Source organism: Caretta caretta, chromosome 16, assembly GCF_965140235.1.
Source record: "Caretta caretta isolate rCarCar2 chromosome 16, rCarCar1.hap1, whole genome shotgun sequence".
NCBI lineage: Eukaryota > Metazoa > Chordata > Testudines > Cheloniidae > Caretta > Caretta caretta.
Genome location: NC_134221.1, coordinates 20841966 through 20863008, shown reverse-complemented (window position 1 = coordinate 20863008; position 21043 = coordinate 20841966). Strand labels below are relative to the sequence as shown.

The 21043-nt window shown below is 40.8% G+C and overlaps 2 protein-coding genes across 2 annotated transcripts; one reads left to right on the top strand and one right to left on the bottom strand.

The window, feature by feature from the left end:
• Positions 1 to 407: 407 nt before the first annotated feature.
• Positions 408 to 11086, top strand: PSMD5 (proteasome 26S subunit, non-ATPase 5). The gene is made up of 10 exons (XM_048823054.2): positions 408 to 620; positions 1641 to 1785; positions 2047 to 2160; positions 2710 to 2838; positions 5335 to 5444; positions 5989 to 6131; positions 7525 to 7716; positions 8575 to 8684; positions 9436 to 9576; positions 10111 to 11086. Exons 1-10 carry the CDS (start codon positions 448 to 450, stop codon positions 10366 to 10368), a joined length of 1515 nt encoding a protein of 504 aa, XP_048679011.1. The 5' UTR covers positions 408 to 447; the 3' UTR covers positions 10369 to 11086.
• Positions 11087 to 15648: 4562 nt separating this feature from the next.
• Positions 15649 to 17194, bottom strand: B3GALT9 (beta-1,3-galactosyltransferase 9). The gene has a single exon (XM_048823055.2). It carries the CDS (start codon positions 16936 to 16938, stop codon positions 15835 to 15837), a length of 1104 nt encoding a protein of 367 aa, XP_048679012.1. The 5' UTR covers positions 16939 to 17194; the 3' UTR covers positions 15649 to 15834.
• Positions 17195 to 21043: the final 3849 nt, after the last annotated feature.

Below are 21043 nucleotides of genomic sequence, written 5' to 3'. Positions count from 1 at the left end.
CGGCAGCGGCTGCCCGGAGGGTGGGGCACCCGGCCGCAGCCTGGGGTCTGGCAGCCTGTGGTTGGGCCGCTCCCTGGGGCCCGGGCTCGGAGGGGCCCCCTGCAGCCACCCCTGGGAAGGGGCCAGCGCGGCGTGACGTCACTAACACCCCACAGTGACGGGGGGGGGCGGCGAGACGTCTTCGCACGGCCCGGCCCGGCCACCTCCGTCGCCACCCTGGCCCCAGCGGACCACTTCGCCCTGGGCCTGGCCAGGAGGCCACGGGGCGGACTTGCCAGACTAGTCCCGCCCCTCGCCTGACAGCAGCCAACCAGCGAGCGGCGGGGGCCGGCCATTTTGTTTGTAATTTGCCGGACGCGAAAGGAGCCTCTTAGTTACGCCCAGCGTGGTTGCTAGGGGAGTTCTCGCGATACTACTAGTCCCTCCCTCCCGCGGTTGGGTCCCAAGATGGCGGCGGAGGCGCTAGAGCTCCTCGCCCGGGTCTCCCGGCTGGAGGAGCCGCTGGAGGAGCTGCGGGCCCTGCGGGTGGCGGTGCAGGCCCTGCCGCTGAGCGCCCTGCGGGAGCGGGCGCCCGACATCCGCCTCGGAAGCCTCTTCGCTCTGCTCAACGTGAACGACAGGTTCGCGGGGGCGGCCTGGGCGATGGGGGCACCCGGAGGAGGGGCCTGGCGTTGGGGGTGGGCGATGCGGCATCACTGAGGTACGGGGGGCACCTCAGGCTGCCTCCGTGGACCTGGGGCGCTGTGTGGTGGGTGGGGGCGGGGCGGCGCTGTGGGGCAGCGGGTGTCATGGCGGGCGGGGGGGGGGTGCTCTGCTCCTCGCTGTCGTGCAGCCTGAGGTGCTGGGTGTCCCTGTGGGATAGGGTCCCACTGCCACAGCCCTGGGATCCTGGGGCTCCCTCTGTTCATGGCTCTGTCCCTGAATCATTGTTTGGCCTGTGGCAAATCTCTTCTCTCTGCCATGGTTTCTCCATCTGTAAAATGGGGACGATACTCCATAAGGAGGTTGGGATTTGGGTTTTTTTGGGTGGTTATTTGTAAAGCTCATGGAAGGTGCTATTTATTTACAGTGATATAAACTGCGGCAGTTATGGCTGCCAGGAAATAGAATCGGAGCAGTACAAAGTTGTTTTGCAAGTGCATAGGCCTGTAGTAGTAGTAAAATCTAGATTATGCTGCAAAATTTAGAATGGTGACAAAGCTTAGTTGGTGGCAAATAGTTTCAGAGTTGTTGCTCTTTGCCTTAAATTATTAAATTCTGTGGATGGGTAATTCTTTAGCTAATGCTGAGGTCCCCAAACTGTGGGGCGTGCCCCCTTAAGGGGGCATGGCTGAGGCCTGGGCCAGCCCCCATGGGGAGTGCCCTTTGACTGCCGGCTCTGACTCCCAGCCCTGTGCCTGGGGCCCTGTCTGCTGGCCCCATGCCTAGGGCCCCAGCGAGGGCTCTACTCCCAGTCCTGTCCCCAGCTGTGGCCCTAGCCTTGGCCCCCTTACCCCATCCATGTCATCCCCCCCCCCCCCCCCGAGCTGCGGTCCCGCTCCCGGGGTGTGTGTGTGCGGACAGGGGTAAGAGGGGGTGTGACTCTGAAATGTTTTGGGGACCACTGAGCTAAGGGGTGTTTTTCCTTCCCTTTCAAACAGAGAACAGGTTGCTTTATGTGTTTCTATCTTGGAGCGGTTTCTTCAGGCAGTGGATCCATTGTATGTAATTCAAAACTTCAGAGAAGAACTTCAAAAAGGACTCTTTCATCCTGATGATTCAGTTAAACTTCTTACGATAGCCCAGGTATGGACTGTAACTCCTATATTCAAATAGTAAATAGTAGGGTAGATCTTTGACCGGTCTTGGCTAGTTTTAATCTGTTACCACTTTTTTTATATTACAGTTTAATTCTTTACCTCCCAGTACCAAAGTAGGACAAAAGCACCATATTGCTGTATATAGATTCTAGTTAGAAATCTTGCATAGACTTGCTGAAATTTTTCATGTTGAGGTTTTGCATCTGGTGGAAACAGACTAATACTATATGTTCAACTGAATTTTTAGGTTGGAAGAATAGTTGAAAATTCAGATGCTGTAAGAGAAATTCTCAATAATCCTGAATTATTAAGGCAAATCATTTATTGCATTGGTGGAGAGAAAATAGCTGTAGCTAAAGAGGTAAGTGTTGCAAACAATAAAAGCTTTTTTCTTTTTCACACTAATAGAAAGGTTCAAAGCATTTTATGTTGTATCTATAGTGTCTGAATTAGCAGCCTTGATTATTCTTGGATAATAGAGAAGTGGGGGGTTGGATAGCTCAGGAAACCGGGATCAGCCTTGGGGTAAAACTTCCAAAAGCAGCTAAGTGTCTTAGGCTCTGAAGTCACTCTGTGTAAAATCTTCTAACACACCCATGTTGTTGCTATCTGGTAACTCTCGTCTGAAGTGAATTGATGGGGTCTCTTGTCTGATTCCTAAAGGATTTGTTCACATCACAGAAACCAGCATAACTAGCACTCTTGCCGGTCTCAGCAGAGAGACCAATAATTTTCAGTCTTCTCCCATTGATAAAGCATAGCTCTAGATGTCTTATGTATTATTTAGCCTATTGGAAAAGAACAATTCAACTGACTCTTCTGATCTTGCTTTTTCATTCTACAATTGGTTCCGCTACGGTGTGTGTGTGTATTTGTCTGTATTACCACAAACCACTGCCTTTATTTGTAGGCTATCAAATCACTGTCGAGAATAGCACAGACTCAAGATGGGCTGGAGGCTTTATTTGCAAGCAGTTTTTTGGTTGACTTGAAAAATGTCATGGCAACAAGTGATGTTGTGCGATACAGAGTATATGAGGTAAGAGCAATGTAGTTCTTGGTGTTTAAGTTACAGGACACCACGACTCTAGTGCATTGTAATTCGGAATGGGGTGTTTGTGAGAGGGAACATATCTGTCATTTTTAACTGATTTGCAAACTTCGCACAATTCTGGAGGGAAGAAAGATGGGGTGAGGGTGGGAAAGGAGCACACCATAATTCTTTATGAAATTATGAATCAGTTTTCTTCTCTCCCCTCCCTCCCCAGCCAAAAAAAAAAACCAAAAAAACCCCTCAAAGGCTTTTGAAATGGGGTGGGCTGAAGGTCTGAAGGATATTTATGGGCTGTTCTCTATTATATTTTGTTTTTAAATTATGGTGGATGGGGGCCCAGAGCCTAGGATGGACATCTATAGATATTACTATAAATCAAATAAAGACAGGTGCATCTCTTTAAAAAAACAAACAAACAAAAAAAAACTATATGGGGAGTGCTGATGGTGAATCACTACCATGGGTTAACATGTGAAGCCCTGGTGGAAATGAGTGGTGGGGGGTGGGGGCAGGCATGTATTTAAGATGGTGAGAGCTAGACACTAGGGCTGTCAAGTGACTAAAAACATTAATTGCACTGTTAAACAACAATAGAATACCATTTATTTAAATATTTTTGGATGTTTTCTACATTTTCAAATATATTGACTTCAGTTACAACACCATACAAAGTGTACAGTGCTCACTTTATATTTTTGATTACAAATATTTGCACTGTAAAAAAACAAAAGAATAGTATTTTTCAATTCACCTAATGCAAGTACTGTTGTGCAATCTCTTTATCATGAAAGCTGAACTTACAAATATAGAATTATGTACAAAAAATAACTGCATTCAAAAATAAAACCAGTGTAAAACTTTGGAACCTACAAGTCCACTCAGTCCTACTTCAGCCAATCACTCAGACAAACGAGTTTGGTTACAATTTGCAGGAGATAATGCTGCTCACATCTTGTTTACAATGTCACCTGAAAGTGAGAACAGGCGGTTGCATGGCACTGTTGTAGCTGGCGTCACAAGATATTTATGTGCCAGATGTGCTAAAGATTCATATGTCCCTTCGTGCTTCAACCACCATTCCAGAATACATGTGTCAATGCTGATGATGGGTTCTGCTCAATATCAGTTCAAAGCAGAGTGGACCAACGCATGTTCATTTTCATTGTCTGAGTCATATGCCTCCAGCAGAAGGTTGGGTGGTTCGGGTTCTGTAGTTTCCGCATCGGAGTGTTTCTCTTTAAAGACTTCTGAAGCATTCTCTACACCTCCGTCCCTCTCAGATTTTTGGAAGGCACTTCAGATTCTTAAACATTGGGTCGAGTGCTGTATATATCCTTAGAAATCTCACATTGACAAAACGCAAAAGGTACCAATCTGTTGTGAAAGCGTTCTTAAAACGAACATGTGCTGGGTCATCGTCCAAGATTGCTATAACATGAAATATATGGCAGAATGTGAGTAAAACTGAATAGGAGACATACAATTCTCCCCCCAAGGAGTTCAGTCACAAATTTAATGAACGCATTATTTTTTTCACAAGCATAATCAGCATAGAAGCATGTCCTCTGGAATAGTGGCTGAAGCATGAAGGGGCATATGAATCTTTAGCTATCTGGCACGTAAATACCTTACAGTGCTGGCTACAGAAGTTCCATGCAAACGCCTGTTCTCACTTTCAGGTGATGTAAATAAGCTGTCAGCCGTATCCCCCGTAAATGTAAACAGACTTGTTTGTCTTAGCAATTGGCTGAACAAGAAGTAGGACTCAGTGGACCTGTAGGCTCTAAAGTTTTACGTTGTTTTGTTTTTGAGTGCAGTTATGTAACAAAAAATAATTTTACATTTGTAAGTTACTTTCACGATAGAGAGATTGCACTATGGTACTTGTATGAGGTGAACTGAAAGATACTATTATTTTTACAGTGCAAATATTTGCAATAAAAATAATATAAAGTGAGCACTGTACACTTAGTATTTGGTGTTGTAATAGAAATCAATACATTTGAAAATGTAGAAAAACATGCAAAAATGTTTAATTTCAATTGGTATTCTATTGTTTAACAATGTGATTGCAATTTTTTTGAGTTAATTGTGTGAGTTAACTGTGATTGATCGACAGCCCTACTAGATACATTAGAGTAGGTGTATAGCTTCAGGTATGTGGGTGGCAAAGGAGCAGTCACAAAGCTTAAAATGTGTGAGGAAGAGAAAGGAATGGAGAAGCTGGCATTTTTCGCAGAGCAAAGGGAACAAAGCAGGATGCAAGAAGAAATCAAAAACATGCTGCAATCTGAAAACTTATTAGTGAAATAAGCTTTTAAAGCAAGATGGGGGTTAATTAGTAATGTTTTCAGGCAAAAATTCTGTTTGAAATATGTAACATATAGGTCTGTATAACTTTATAATCATAATGTGGTATGCAAGCACTCAGTCTTACACAAATGCTTTTATACACCTGCCCTTCCTGTGCTTACTTTTTAGTTAATTGTTGAGATTTCTTCGGTGTCTGCAGATTCTTTGAATTACTGTGCGAACAGTGGACTAATATCTGAGCTAATTGAAGAACTGACTGGAGATGATGTGCTGGTCAGGTATGTTGACAGTGAGATTGTACTTAAATTGTTTTCCAGACAAGGATCCATAAAAAAATATTTAAAAGGCATTGGATTACAACTGTATTCTAATTGGCGAGGGGGAGGAGGAAATCATAACTCTGTTCAAGTTTGTTTTTGTACTGCTAGACAAACACAAGAGGCTATACTGGAGAGAATTAAACACTAACAAAATATTGGTTTAACTAAATTTGAAAGTAAAGTTGATTCTGATTCAGGATTGGGGGTCTCACTTTGATTAGCTTAGTTTGATCATTTAATCAGAGATGCATGCAGGGCCTCACCCCACACAAATCAGGTCAATTATTTTTAAAAATTTAGTTGGAAGAAAATTAAAAAAAATTTTTTTTCTTTGGGTACTATTGCAATATAAATATTAGGAGCATGTTACCTTTAAAATGATAACTTTGAAATATTAAAACATATTTTCTTTATCAATCTTTTGAGATTATCTAGATATTTAGGTTACTTTAAAAAGGATATGAAATAGGCCAGGTGAGCATTTATTCTTTATCTTCTATAGAGCTACCAGTATAGAGATGGTGACCTCATTGGCATACACTAAGCATGGACGTCAATATCTTGCGCAGCAAGGAATCATTGATAAAATTTCCAATATAATCATTGGGGCAGATTCTGATCCTTTCTCAGGCTTCTATTTGCCAGGTGATGTTATGCATTGATTGTTTCCAGTATTGGGTAATGTTGTCCACCTCTAATGAACTGTTTAAACTAAGGGCTTTGAGCTTTTTGTCCTGAGAGGAAATGTGTATTTTTGAAAGTAAGAATGTTATAAATGTATATGTACCTGAAATGTTTATGAATGGTCTAAAACATGATTGCCTTCTTTACATAAGATCACTGGGAAAAGATAAAAGTTACAGGGTCGCTGTCAGGTATAGTAGGCACACAGTTGAAGCATTGCTGTTGTCTTGCTAAACAAGATATTAAAAGGACCCCAACAACTTGAAACCTAGTCAGTTTAAAAAATGTAAATTCAAAGAAGTTTGAGGTACTCCACTGCCCAGATATGTCTGAAAAACGACAAAAACTAGATTATATTTTTACTATTTTTTAAAATGTAAGTTTCCCCTCTGTTGCTGTATGAAACGCCTGCACAAGCGGGAGAAACTCTGCATCTTATAAAACTTTAGTGTACAGTCAAACACCCTCACCCCCAAACAAACACAAACCCTACCCATACGTTTTCTCTAATATTTCAGTTATAGTAATCTGAAGTGTTACTTGCAGTAAAAGAAGGTCTTTTAAAACATCTTCTGGTAGAAATCATTTTGTTTCTCTTAAAGTTGGGATATACTTTTTAATAGAAATGTTCTCCTGAACTTATTGAGAGTGAAATATTTTTGTGATTTTTTTTTTTTTTTTTTGAGAATCAGAAAATGAGACTGACTAGTCCTGTTTTCATTGTCCAAGGTGATTGAAATGTAAGGAAACATCATAAAGAGTGGAGAATATGAATGAACTGCATGCTGCTTGAATATTAAGCAATTGCAACTTTGATCTGAAATTCAGGATCAAACCACCTATAAGTGTGTAACTTTTATGTGGAACTTAGTGGTGCTTGGGTCAGCCCATTTATTAGTAGACAGATGTCTATTTCACACACGCAAGGAAGCTGTGCTGTTACAGCTTCAGCAGAGAGGTGATGGATTAAGTGCGTGATGGAAAATGAACTCTCTTACTTCTAGAGCAAAGTTGAAGTATATTGTTGGGGCATGTCTAGGCTGGGATAAGAGGGTTAAAAAAACACCACTTAATCTCTTATCCTTGTCTAGATGTCCATTAAGCATGTAGGAGTAGCTTGCACTGCCTCTGCTTGTGCTATACACATTTGTTTTAAAAATACTGGCTTTATCTAGTGGTGTCCTTTCACAGTGATATCACTTTTTTACAGCTGAACAATTTTATCTTCAACACACTTTAATTATGCCATTCGGGTAAAAGTCTTTTGGTATCTTTTCCTGGTTATTGACTTGAAATTATGCCACTGAAGTTATTTTTCCTTTCTGTTGAATGTTTCTTGCTTTCCTTTTGGTAGGATTTGTGAAATTTTTTGGAAATCTGGCTATTGTAGACAGCCCACAGCAGATCTGTGAACAATATCCCGTCTTTATGGAAAAAGTATTTGGAATGGCTGAAGGCCATGACCCAACCATGATTGGAGTGGCTGTGGACACGCTTGCAATCCTGGGATCAAATGTGGAAGGAAAACAGGTTTTACAGAAAGCTGGTTTGCATCAAGTTTTTTCTCTTATATTCTAATAGACAAAGGGGCGCTTACTGAGGGTTTTTCACACTCAGGAGTGGGGAAAGGGACCTTTAAAATATATTTACTTACCAAAGATTTCTATTTGTTTTAATAACTGCAAAGAACCAGGATAATTTCTATGCACAGTCTCTCTTTAACTTTGGTAGGGTGTGGAAGAATAGGGGAAGAGGAAAATACTATTGGCTCTGAAGAGGAGCCTAATATATATATGGCATTACTAGCTGTGATCAAACCATGTTCATGAAACACATGGCAGTGTCAGAGCTGCAGCTTGGGCTGTCAGCTAGAATTCCTCATATTGCAGTGGGAGCATAATGCAAGTCCACAACAGCACTGTAATTTTAGGAGATGTTCATCTTTCTTCCATGATATGCTTTCTTAAAAAGGACGAGGAAAATAGAGCCATGTAATATACATCTTTTGCCTACAGACATAGATGAATATGTTTTTGTGTGTTTCCTGGTAACATCACTTTGTTTTTGAAGATTATAGGACTTCTTTTAGTACAAGATGAAATAGCTGACCAAAATGGCCCAGAGGATTCGAAATGCGATACAGAACTTTTTTCACTACCAGTTCAAATCTAACCCAGTTTGGTGAATATCCATACCAACAGATGGCAGCTATATGTATTGTCAGTATGGTATATCTAGAACTGCTTTTGCTCAGGCTGTGCATCCCAGCGCTCTTCTCTAGCATTTAATTCAGTCTACTGTAATATTAATAACTTGACATAGTACAGAAGTTACTGGAGATTTTATTAGTATGTTGGGAATGTGCATGACAAATGAACATTTCTTAATGTTTTTATTTTCAAAGGGAGTAGATTTGAACATCTGTTAAATAGAATAGGGCACCAAGCAAAGAATCCCCCAGCAGAGCTAAGACTTCGATGTTTGGATGCCATATCATCTCTTCTTTACTTGCCAGTAAGTTGTTTGAAATGTAGAGAAATGATACTATTGTGTGTTTTGTAGAGGCTAAGGCAAGGTTTCTTAATGGTTTACTATTTTTGTAATGAACTCTTCAAACTTATTTTTTTTAAAATACTGTATTTGCTAATGAAGAAGAGTAACGTGGTTTTAATTCATGTAAGTGAAGTGTGTGTGCTTAGCAGATATATGATAACATTTCTGTTAAAATAATAGCTGTTTTCAGTGTTCAGAATGAAAAGTTCTGAAGTTCTGTGAAATTGTCACTTCGCTCAGAATAGGACAACTTTACAGTGAAAAGGAAAGTGCATGTAGTGTAATACTTGTGGCTTAAAGGGACATTATAAAACTACTTGAAGACCAGAATGTACTAATTAGGTTGTGTAACCCACCCCTTTTAACGTAAATAGAAATGGTTTCAAGATTTGTTTTCATTTGAGTGAAGCATCCTCATTTAAATTTCCCCTGCAGCCTTGTGAATTCCAGCAGCAGTAGTCAAACTCCTAAGAATCCGTTAGAAAATTCTACCCTCCAAACTGAGTGAAATACAAAAAGTGAACTGCATAAGTGGGGAAAAATAAATTTTGATACTTAAAATTCATTGTTTAAACTGTTGTTGGCTAGGTGGCTTAGTTTTAAATTGATTTTTTCCTTTATAATTTTCCTGACTCTCGAACGAATATTAAAAATGCAAAAAGTATTCATCACAATGTTTCTGGCCTCTTTCATACTTTCTCTCCACGTGTAGCCAGACCAGCAAACAGAAGACCTACTAGGAATGACTGAATCCTGGTTTGCTGCATTATCTAGCCAGCCATTGGAACTCTTCAGGAGTATTAGTACTCAGCCATTCCCTGATCTCCACTGTGGGGCTTTACGAGTGTTTACTGTAAGTTTCCTTTTTTTTAATGAGACCAGAAGTTGTAAATTCCTTTCCTAGTGATAGCATCAGGTTATGTGTGTAAATACTATCTTTGTAGACTGACTTCTGTATACAAATCTATAGTGAGAGATATTTCAGCTTGTCTTCAGTGTCCAACACTCATATATCAGACCGAAACCCAAATAGCATCCAAAGTGGGCACCAAACAAGTCTGGTCTGCACTTTATATCCTCTTGTAAACTAAAAAATGAATTAAGTTTTAGCCTCTCCTCATTGTTTGGTGCCACAAAAGTGATGATCCATAATTCACTTACAATCTAAAGGGGAAAAATAACTCTAGAATCTGTGTCTGGTATTAAAATACTACTGCTTGATTGGACATCCACAACATCTTATTCTAGTCTCCATCCTCCGGTTGCCCAGACTGCATATCCGATTTCAGCTGTATTCTTATCCCTGATGATAGCTTAACAATCAGCGTATTGTATTAGCATATTAAAAAAATCCAAACCTGATTATTTTTCTTTTCCTGATGTTTAGGCTATTGCAAACCAACCATGGGCACAGAAACTGATGCTTGACAGTCCAGGATTTGTGGAATATATTGTAGACAGATCTGTGGAACCTGACAAAGCTTCAAAGGATGCCAAATATGAACTGGTTAAGGCCCTTGTAAATTCCAAAACAATAGCTGAAATATTTGGAAACCAATACTACTTAAGGCTGAGGGCATATCTTCATGAAGGTCCTTATTATGTTAAGGCTGTTTCTGCTACTGCTGTGGAAGGGGCAGAATAATATCCACGTCATTGCATTTTTCTTTTTTAGCAATCCAGTGTTGTTGGAGCAGTGGTTGGTCCAAAATGGCTCCAGTTTAGGGGCTCTAACCTCATGAAAGAAACTTTAGAAAGCACTTGACTCAGTTGTTTTAATCTGAAAATAACTAGGAGTCAGGAGAGTAATTCTCAAACAACCATAGGGCACAGCATATCTTACTTTAAAGAATCATAGTGTACCTAAATCCGCTTCCTGTACATTTATTATATTCTTTTGAAATAACATTGTCTAATTGACTTGTATAAGCAGTTTAACAGCTGATACGCATTTTGTTTTGCAGAAATTTTTGGTCTTTATTTAAGTTGAGTGTTTGTTTGCTTGGTGATCCCATCGTGTTTTCTCACTGAATCACACTTGAAAAAAGCAGTTTCATAACATCAAATGCTACAGTAGCTTTTTCTTTAGGACATGGCACCTGAATGGAAAGTGTGTTTTTAATTAACTGATCATGGCTATCTGTGGTCTAGTTTATTACAATTACACTAGCTACTTTCAGGGGCTTTCATGCCTACAGGAGATGGTGCAAAAAGAATTTTGTTTTTTTCCAGTTTGGTTTGCTGGATGTAAGTCTTGTATAAACAGATAGTTCTGAATGTTCTTTACATCTTATGTGGAAGGTGAACATGAAAAATCTTAAATTTTTAAAGATACTGTCTGATAAAGTGAGTGTTAAACCAAATTGGAAGCTGCTTTTTTTTTAAAAAATTTTAAGTTATTTTTAAATAATATCCAAACTTCGTTAATGTTAGTTAGAATAAAAGTGATAAGAGCATAAAACCTTATGTTTAAGGACATAAATTTAGCCATGGAGGAAGTAACTCATGGCTATAGCCCAGGGATTGGCAACCTTTGGCTTGTGGCCCGCCAGGGAAATCTGATAGCGGGCCGGGATGGTTTGTTTACCTGCAGCGTCCGCAGGTTTGGCTGATCACAGCTCCCACTGGCCGTGGTTCGCCGTGCCAGGCTAATGGGGGCTGCAGGAAGTGGTGGCCAACCTGCAGTGGCCTGGCACGGTGAACCGTGGCCAGTGAGAGCTGCGATCGGCCTAACCTGCAGACGCTGCAGGTAAACAAACCATCCTGGCCCGCCAGCGGATTTCTCTGGCAGGCCGCGTGCCAAAGGTTGCCGATCTCTGCTATATAGCCTATTATAATTTGGTATACCACATAGGTTTTACACATTCTCTGAAGAACAGTTTGACTACTATGGAGGACAGGATTCCAGACTAGATGGGCCGTGTAATGTATTTTGGTCCACAGATCAAGACTATTATATATTTTTTTTTCCTTCTGTCTTATTTTAGACCATGAATTACGTACTATTTTAGTTCCAAGGATGAAAAATAAAATCTGTGGAATACTCGAAAAATGTATTAAATGAAAATTAAGGTAATCACAGGACGTAGTAAGAAGAATATGCAGTTGGATATCCATACAGAAGTAGCTTGCTCATTTCCCTGTCCCCCAAACCAGGGCAAATGAATAGGATGCCTTGGTTGCACTGCAGCCACCCCTCTGGCTGAGCCAGGGAGAAATGGCATTGGGGTGCAGAGGAAACAACATCCAGCTGTCTGCTGCCAGATGATTGCTGTGGTGCAGGACCTTTTAATGGTGAGGCGAGGTGCAAGAGGACTTAGAAAAGCTAGAGTGTTAGGGGGAGGAGAGGAAAGGTAATGAGTAATATACTATTTAAATGCAGAATAACTTTTTATGTAACATGTCTGTCACTTATTCTTAGGAACTGGAATTTTAAAAAAGATTCTTTCATTCAAGATTATGCAAATAGTGGCGTATAAATCCTATGCTTGTAGGTGCCCAATAAACACCTTAGATATCATTACCTCTGCACAGACTGTATTGGCTAATATTAGCTATGTTTCACTTTTTACGTGGGAGTGGTTAATGACTGTTTTCCATTGGCACAGTGAAGGCACCAAAAATGCCAGAAATCCTGCATGTGGAAAAAATTTAAAATATTAAAAATTGCTGAAAAGAATGTAAATATACCTTCCACTTGGGCTGGCTAGTTTAACTTTATTATGTTAAGTGGTTTTTGTATGCTGGTAGCTATCTGGACAGTGTACTGACATTTCAGTAAACTTTTCTACAATTCACAAGTCTCTTCCTTTATGTGATAAGTGTGAGCACGTGCAATTGTCACTTATGAAAACTACTGTGTATACCAGTGTTTGGGAACATTGGCTGCATATGCTACATTTGTCTAATACAATCTTTTACAATGCCACAGAGATGTTTTCATGTTTGTGTATTATACATTTTTTTTTTTTAGGTGAGCTTTACTGAAAGCTACCGCTCACTTTAATTCTGAGCAAAAAGTATATATATTTTTCCTCCCTTCTGACAAATGCAGAGACTGATCCTTCAGTGAGTTACCACTAGCTACTCAAGCACTGTTCTGTACTCCTTCCTCAAAGCCATGTGGCTTGCATGCTGTTGATAGCCTATAATTTGCACAGATGAGAAATAAAATAACTATTTTTTCTCCTCAGGTGTTAAAGTAGTAGGTGGCAGGTACATAAAGAGAAAAAAAGACCAGTGATGCAATCAGAATTCAGGAAAATGACTGGGCAAAATCTCAGAGGTTAAGAGCTTGTCTGCATAGCAACACTCAGTTAAACTGAACTAACTAAGGTGTGAATTTAAAATGGATTAGTTAAACTGCATTAGGCCCCACTGTAGAATTAAAATGGCCTTAATTCAGTTTAGTTAGTTCACTTCAAAGTGAAATAAACTAAACTGAATTCAGGTCATTTTAATTCTGACGTTTGTCCATAAAGGGGCTTAATTTTCTGCCATGTCCCCATGTAAATGAGCCCTAAGTAAAGCACAAACTCCCACAGCCTTCTTCTTTCAAATGCTCCAAAGTGAACTTCTGACAGTCCTGCTAGCCAGAGCAACTGCATTGAATTAATAGCTGAGGACTCAATGTGTTCTTTCACACACTCTTTACCTGCTTATTATTAGAACTGTTCAGAAACTGTGTGTGTCTGAAAGGAGAGGGGTCCCCTTTCACCATTGAAAATATCAATGAAAAAAGAATCCATAGAAAATTTTGACTTAATTAAAAAACCAAAAGTTTTTGGCCCAAAGCAGATTTGCATTGAAAAGTGTTTTGACAACGACCCAATTTTCTGTCAAAAAGCGGTTTCAGTGGAATTTTTTTCACCAACTTATCATATAAGACCAATGTAACAAAACTGGCAATTTTAAGTCCAAGATCTGAGTGCAGCTCTTCCCTTAGCTTCACAACTTTTATCCTGCTGCTCTTTGGTCATCGCTAGGACCCTACCAAATTTATGGTCCATTTTGGTCAATTTCATGGTCATAGGATTTTTAAAATAGCAAATTTCATGATTTCAGCTATTTAAATCAGAAATTTTGCGGTGTTGTAATTGTAGGGGTCCTGACCCAAAAAGGAGTTGTGAGGGGTCACAAGGTTATTGTAGGGGAAGTTGCGGGACTGCTACCCTTACTTCTGAACTGCTGTTGGCGGCGACACTGACTTCAGGGCTGGGCAGCTGGAGAGCGGCAGATGCTGGCCAAGAGCCCAGGTCTGAAGACAGCGCCACTGCCAGCAGCAGTGCAGAAGTAAGGGTAGCTGGTCTCCCCTGTGAAATCTGTAGAGTACAGGGTAAAAGCACACAAGACCAGATTTCACGGGGGTTGGGGAGAGGGGGAGAGACCAGATTTCATGGTCCATGAATCATCGTTTTACTAGGCTCTTTTGCCACAAATTCCCCAGCTGCTTTGCTTTAAGCATTCTGTTGCTTAGAGCTGCTCTGAGCAAAGTTAGATGACAGCCCCTTAAATGCCTCCTGGAGCTTGTCTACCCGAGCGTTCCCACCAGTAGAGCTGAAAGAGGGAGAGGTATTTTACCAAAAATTTCCCACCATAGCAAACTATTTATGTCTGCAACAGTCTTTGACAAGTTCTTTATCTCCCCTCCTTAAATAAAATCTGAACTCGCTGCTTTCTCATCCTCAATAATCCCCATGCTGTCTCATCTGATTTGTTCTCCAGTGTCTTGTTTTATTTAGGCAGAGACCTTCATAATCTGATTCTAAAGTACTGTTTAAACTTAATGGTTTATCTACTTTTTAAAAAACTGATCTGCTTGGATGCCCAGTTTGGCAAAGGTGTAGATGTCGCAGAGATTCATCTACAAATGATGCATGGGCTAGGATGTGGGAAGATTGTTTTTTCTGTCCATCATAATTCTTGAAATCTGACATTGAGTCTTCTCTGCTAACTAATGGACTATGTATCATTTGCAGTGGTCTTAGATTACGTGGGGCTGGCACAGTTATGAGTTAATTACACTGACTTTCTTTTATGGAAGTGGTGTTACATAAAGTTAAAATCCTTAGTGCCATTTCAATGTTTCTGGTGTTGAATATGATAAGAGCAAAAGTTCAGTGTGTACAATTATATATGGTATAATGAATCTCATTTACTCCAGGAGGATTGGTATAAATACCTAGAGAATTTGATATGGCACTTTTTGCAAACCTGCCAAAAATCTACAATTTGTGTTTCTCTTCACAACAGGAAATAGGCTGTGCCCATCACAGCCATTCCATGGTATACTGTGATCTTGTCAGCAACCATAGGCTGAGCTGGATTGGATCTGGCCAGTACTTGGATGAGAGACTTCCAAAGAGAATTTAAGGCTTTACAGGAAGTGGTGGCAGACATTAGGTGACATTCTTACTGCTGATTCAATGCTGACCCGCATATTCCAACATAATGTAGTACAGGGCTGCTATAGGCCATGTCTTCTGAATGAAATATAAACTGAGGTCATGACTGCTTGTGATCATTAAATACAAGGCAGTTCTACTAGGACAGTTAGGTTGGGTTTCCTGTGTAAAATCTGCTTATCAAGCTGTTCCCCTGGTAATTTCAACTGGATGCTCTGTTCTTCATTCCTGTCCTACACTGTTAAGTGGATGCAGAGGTAGCTACATTTTCACTGGAGAGTGATACGATTGCAAAATATTTTGGGATTGAATGATGCATCACTCAGTCAAATTGGATCAAAACTACAAAAGTAGTTGCATAGAGGGGCAAACAACTGGACAACATGAAAAAACAGCCAATTCTTTAAAACAGCTTTTACTTAGAGAATAAGAATTGCATGCAGTTCTACATCCTTTATGTGAAAAAAGGCACATCCAGTGCACTCCTTATCATAAATTAAATCACTGAATTCAAACACAGATCCTTGTTTAGCATCAGGAATATTCACTGTCAGAACAGGGTGGGGTGGGGGGAGCTTTCACATTTAAAAACTAACTTTGAGAGGAAATGTTCAAAGCAAAAGGCGAAAGGTCAGATGAACTTTCTAACAGGGAAGATGACAGGTAAAGGTGTAAGTACAGCTTCTTCACATAGAGAAGTTAAAATCTTAATTGGTAAAATGCAAAGCCTCCTTGTTTATTGTTTCTATGTTAAAATGTTTAAACTTGTCAAAGTAGGTCAGTACTCTGCAGGACACCAGCCCATAATAAGTTTCCAGTAAAGTGCAGTCTTTCCCATCGCTTATCTCCCTCCATTCTTTAAATAGCTCATCTTTCATTTCAGAAGAGGTGAAAATGAATTTGTAGCAACATCGATTGTATCTAATGTGCTTTTTCCCAGAAAATCTAGAATTTTGAATGGGTATGATGCCAGCATTCTTAGCACAGATTCCAACAAAGACGTCAGGAGGAACAAAAACTGGTGTTTCCCTGGCAACAACGTATATCTTCCGAGCAACATCCTGGGAAATGACAAAAGCCGTTCCACTACAGTAATCTGGGTAATACTCTTCTTGATATTTACTGAGAGAAATGAAGCTCTGGCTTTGAGGGTCTCTGTCAGGCATATCTTGATGAATGACTCTTCCAATGTAAATATCCTCAAGATGTGTTCTTAAGCTAAGCAAATATTCAGCCAAACTTGGAATGTTGACAAACATTTCTTCTTCGGTTTTGAGAACAAACCTTGCAGTGGAACAGAATGTTACAGTCCACTCCATGCTCATCACAATCTTCAGTGTCTGATTCTCAAAAGAATCAAGGAAGTTTCCTTCAATGATATCTCCATGCTTTTGAGACTCTTCACTGATGTCTAACTGGATGGTTTCTGAAGCTGGCTTTCCTAAAGCAAACAAAATAAGCACAGCATACCCCCTGATGCCTGTCACATTCCCCCATGTTAGTCTAATCAGGTTACGCCTTGTCCTGTTTTCTGGGCTGCTGCACACAATAACAAGCAGAAATACCTCTTGATCTGAGCAGACCTCTGAACTGCTGATGATGTAAGACTTGGACATATTGGTCTTTAGGGGATCCATGTCTAATTTCCTGGCCTTCTCCCTGATTTTGAGAATTTTCATGTCCGTGTAGGTGACAGGTAGCGAATGTAGAAAGTATTCCTCCAGTAAATCTCCTCCAAACAGCAAAGCATGGAAGAGCATGATGTTGAATATAATAAAACACCAGTGGTGTGTCCGAAGTCTGCAGAACATCACCTGGAGAAGAGATGGACATTCACTTCTACCTCTAACTGATTCTAAAGGTAGTTATTTCAGAAGATACTGGCTAGTGTGGAGCCAGGACAGCCTGGTTCTGTTTCTCTGCTCTGCTATTTTGGACAAATTACTCTTTCCTCTTTGGTCCTTACTTTCCTCATTTGTGAAATAGAGAATGATGCCCACATTTTGTGAAGGGCTAAAAGATCCATGGATGAAAAGTGTGATAATAAGCCCATTAGTCTGTCAGGCCTACTTTGTTCAGCATATGGAAATGCAACATACAATAGCATGCTAATATTTTTCTGAATTTGGTCTAACTTATTGGTGTCAGTGTTCCTAATGACCCAAGAGATTTCACAGCATGCTCCAGCATGAGTTGGATAATTTTAAAAGCTTTATGCAGCAGTCTTTGACATTTAAATGCCCATAACTTGAATTATTGTGAACTAAAGAGGAAAGTCTGTGAGACTTGTTAATTACAGAGACTCGTTCTCATTCAGAATGCCAGAAATTAGAGTTGGAAGAAATTGATCATTTCATCTAGATGATCTCCATACTATGTAGGACTGTGTCCTGTTGTATGTCTGTTAATGTTTTGCCTGGTCTCATTTTAAATATCCTAAGGGATGGGGCTTCTGCTATTTACCTGGGGAACGTCATTTATTGTTTGACTTCCACCTCTTAGTTTAACACAATTGTACAAGCCATAGTTAGTAGATATGGACTTGCTTTTTCATGCTTTTTTTGTAGTCATGATTTCTAGCATAAATAACTAAAATTAACCGACTTTCCAGTTACTTTACTATTGGCATGTTCATTAGTAAGTGGGATGGAGTCAGTGCAGTCCTATTGTAGCTGATGACCCACGGTAACATTTTCAATTCTAAATGGTCTCCTCCCGCACCATGTACTGTAGCTAAACGATAGAAAGCACTTACCTGCATGGTACCAGTAAATTCTGTGTGCTGTCAGGATCGCTGGAGCCTTTTTAGGTGAATTTTTTTTTTTTTTTACATTTATAAGCAATATTGCCACGTCTGAAACTGAAGAGGCAGAGTTGTATGTAGGTCTGTCAGGCTAAGGTTACCTGCTAGTAACCAGATCCACTGTACCTTTTATTTCCCCTGACTGTGAAAGGAAATACAATCCAGGACAATCTGCATGTTGCAGCTGCATAAAACCCAAAGTAATTAGAATTCTAGCCATTCCCTTTATTAATTTCTGATACACAGAGGGAGGGGGGACCTGAATAGAAATATATTTGCCCTCTAAAAGGCACACCCTTTCTAAAGGAATAAAGTAACACTGATATTAACACTGTAAAGCAGATCAGGCTACACTAGTACTAATACAATAAAGTTGTGTTATATATGCCCAACTTGTGTGGGTTTTGTGTTTAGAGGAAGTCATTTGTACGTGATTATTCTGCTGCAATTTCTGTGATCAATACTGGGTCTGTGGAGGATGAGTTCATGAAAGGCCCATGCCTCTGTTCACACAGAGCTGTGGATCTGCATTATGAAAATCCTTTTATGTTGGTGCTAGATTCTGTAAAAAAATAAAAAGCTGATGTGGTCAATAAGATTTGCCCACCTGCTTTCTAAGCTTTATTCCGTGTAGTTGTTCCTGCAGAGCAAAACCTATGAAAGAAAGGGACCAACTTCCTAGTTTAAGACAATGCAAGCACAGCTTAATGTTGCAGTTATCTTTTCTTACTTGGTGAAGAAGTTCTCAATTCCTGTCGTTCCTGGGCTCTGGAGCCTTTGACATTAATGTCCATGGGTAGCTGTAGCTTCTGTTCTTGTCCTACCACCTGGTGGTGTGATCCTGTCTTACTTTACAGGCTGGGCTGGGCCGGTGCTTGGATGACACCTCTAACGCACAGTGCAGCTGGTGACTGAGAAGATGGTGAATAATACTGAGCCTTTGTCCAGAGTGGTGTTCAGGGGGCTCTGCTGCAGGTGCTGTTTGATAAGACAGAGAAATGGAACCTTGGCTGTTCGTGCTCATTGTATGATGCTTTTTCACAAGGGTAACAATATTCAACCTTGTATCCTGGTGACAGCCCAACTTAGGGTGCCATAATTTCCTCTGCAACATCTCTCTTTTTCTCAGCCCTGCATCTTGGGGATGTTTAGCATGGATATGAGCTTTACGTAGCTTGCACTGGCTAGTGCAGGCTTTGTACATCCTATAAAGGCCAGCAGGTACTGTTTCTAACTATAAGCCAAATTCTACACCCACATGCATGGATGCAGTTCCTAATGAAGACAATGGGAGCTGCATCAGTAGACGGAATTTGACTTGAAATAATTAACTCCCCAACGATACTCAACGGTACCATTTCTTGGTAATGCCATGTGAACAAAATGAAATGGGATTTTCCAGCTCAAGCTGCTCCTGAGAGAGGAGAAACCCAAACAGAGAAATGAACCACCCTATTTTTCTTTCCTTGGCTGCTCTTAACTCTCTAACCGTCTAGTTTGCTTCAAACCTTCCAGAAACTTGAGTCCTTCCCATGGCATTAGATTTTGCTTAAAGCATAAACTAGGCACCAGCACCCTTGTCTATGCTGGTCCACTCTTGGCATGTCCTTGGTGTTAATTTTTACCTTTGCTTTGAGTACTGCTTGGTGGAGGGATTCTTTTGATCAGTCTCTTCTGTGTGTTCCTCCAGCTTCCCAAGGGCACACCTACACATGCGGAAAATAATGTCTGAAATTTGGGGTGGATTTTGATTTGATAGAATGGAAAACTTCCCGCAACATTAATTGCGCAGAAACTAGCATCTCTTCCCTCATCTCCTCCAGTTTCTGGAATCTAAGATAATTGCCTTCGTGAGCACCACAGACGTACATTACTTACTGCTCTCCTTGCAATTCAGGTGCCAATGCATTGGTATCTCAGAATACGGTCCTGCCATGGCTGTGAAAGTGCAGAAAAAGAACTGTGATGTGATTTGAGACATGATCAGCAGAGGGCAGTGTTTCATAATGCAGAGCAGAAAGGCTGTCTCAATGGAAAGCAAAGGTAAGTCCACAGCCATACCTGAGGCTGGACTAACACCCAAGGCTGGAGATAAGGGAAAGTGAAGTGGAGCTGTACTACCTGGGTCAGAGAATGTGGGAGCGCGTCAGGCTGTGAAACCCAGGGTTTGGCTCATGGGAAGATGGGAATATAAGGGCCCTAGTCAAGTCAGCATGGTTGGGATTGCTGCAGAGGGAACGGTAAAGGACCATGAGGATGTGTCTGCAACTGCAATTAAAAGCATTCAGCTGGCCCGTGTCGGCTGACTCCAGCTTGCAGGGCGTGGGCTAAGGGGCTGTTTAATTGCAGTGTAGATGTTTGGGCTCGGACTGGAGCCTGGAATCTAGGACCCTGTGAGAAAGGACCATGAGATCACCCAGTCTGGCCTCCCTGTAGAGCACAGGCCATGAAATTTCATGCACTTACCCTTGTATTGAGCCCAATAACTTGTCTGTCCCAAGTATAACATGTATGCTCTCCAAGTGAATGTATGCATGCTGACCCATCAGCCTATGGACAAAGGATCTTTTAAGATGCAAAATCAAAGTTCTTGTAACTTGTAGCCTTTAAAAGTCAGTGGTCTCTTTGTAAGAGCGGGGATGTTAATGTAGTGTACCGCCTAAATGCCAGAGCAGTTATATTCTGCCAAACTAAAATTCATTCTGGAGTTCCAATTTGATAGGACTCTCTTTGCTTTTTGTCCTAAACAATCATGTAATGTTGCTGTGTCCTGTTAAACAACTGCTGTGTCCCACCCCAGAAGAGGTTGCATTTCATTGATGCCTTCAGTGATTCCTGAGTATATAGTGTCTGAAGAATGAGTGTAACAGAGCCTTTGCTTTATTAATCTCAGCATGGCATACAGGCACTGCTGAAGTTTACTGGGATGCACAACAACCAGGAATTAGAAGAGTCCATGTGGCAAGCTGTCAGGTTTCCTTCCCCACTCTGAACTCTGGGGTACAGATGTGGGGATCTGCATGAAAGACCCCCTAAGCTTATTCTTACCAGCTTAGGTTAAAACTTCCCCAAGGCACAGATTCCTTTCTTGCCTTGGGATTGCTGCCACCAGC

Bases quoted from the DNA above. Each gene is read 5' to 3' on its own strand.
- PSMD5 (XM_048823054.2), top strand. From the start codon at position 448: ATGGCGGCGGAGGCGCTAGAGCTCCTCGCCCGGGTCTCCCGGCTGGAG. The intron at 621-1,640 runs GTTCGCGGGGGC...CCTTTCAAACAG, and splicing joins CTGCTCAACGTGAACGACAG to AGAACAGGTTGCTTTATGTG. The intron at 9,577-10,110 runs GTAAGTTTCCTT...CCTGATGTTTAG, and splicing joins GGGCTTTACGAGTGTTTACT to GCTATTGCAAACCAACCATG.
- B3GALT9 (XM_048823055.2), bottom strand. From the start codon at position 16,938: ATGTTCTGCAGACTTCGGACACACCACTGGTGTTTTATTATATTCAAC.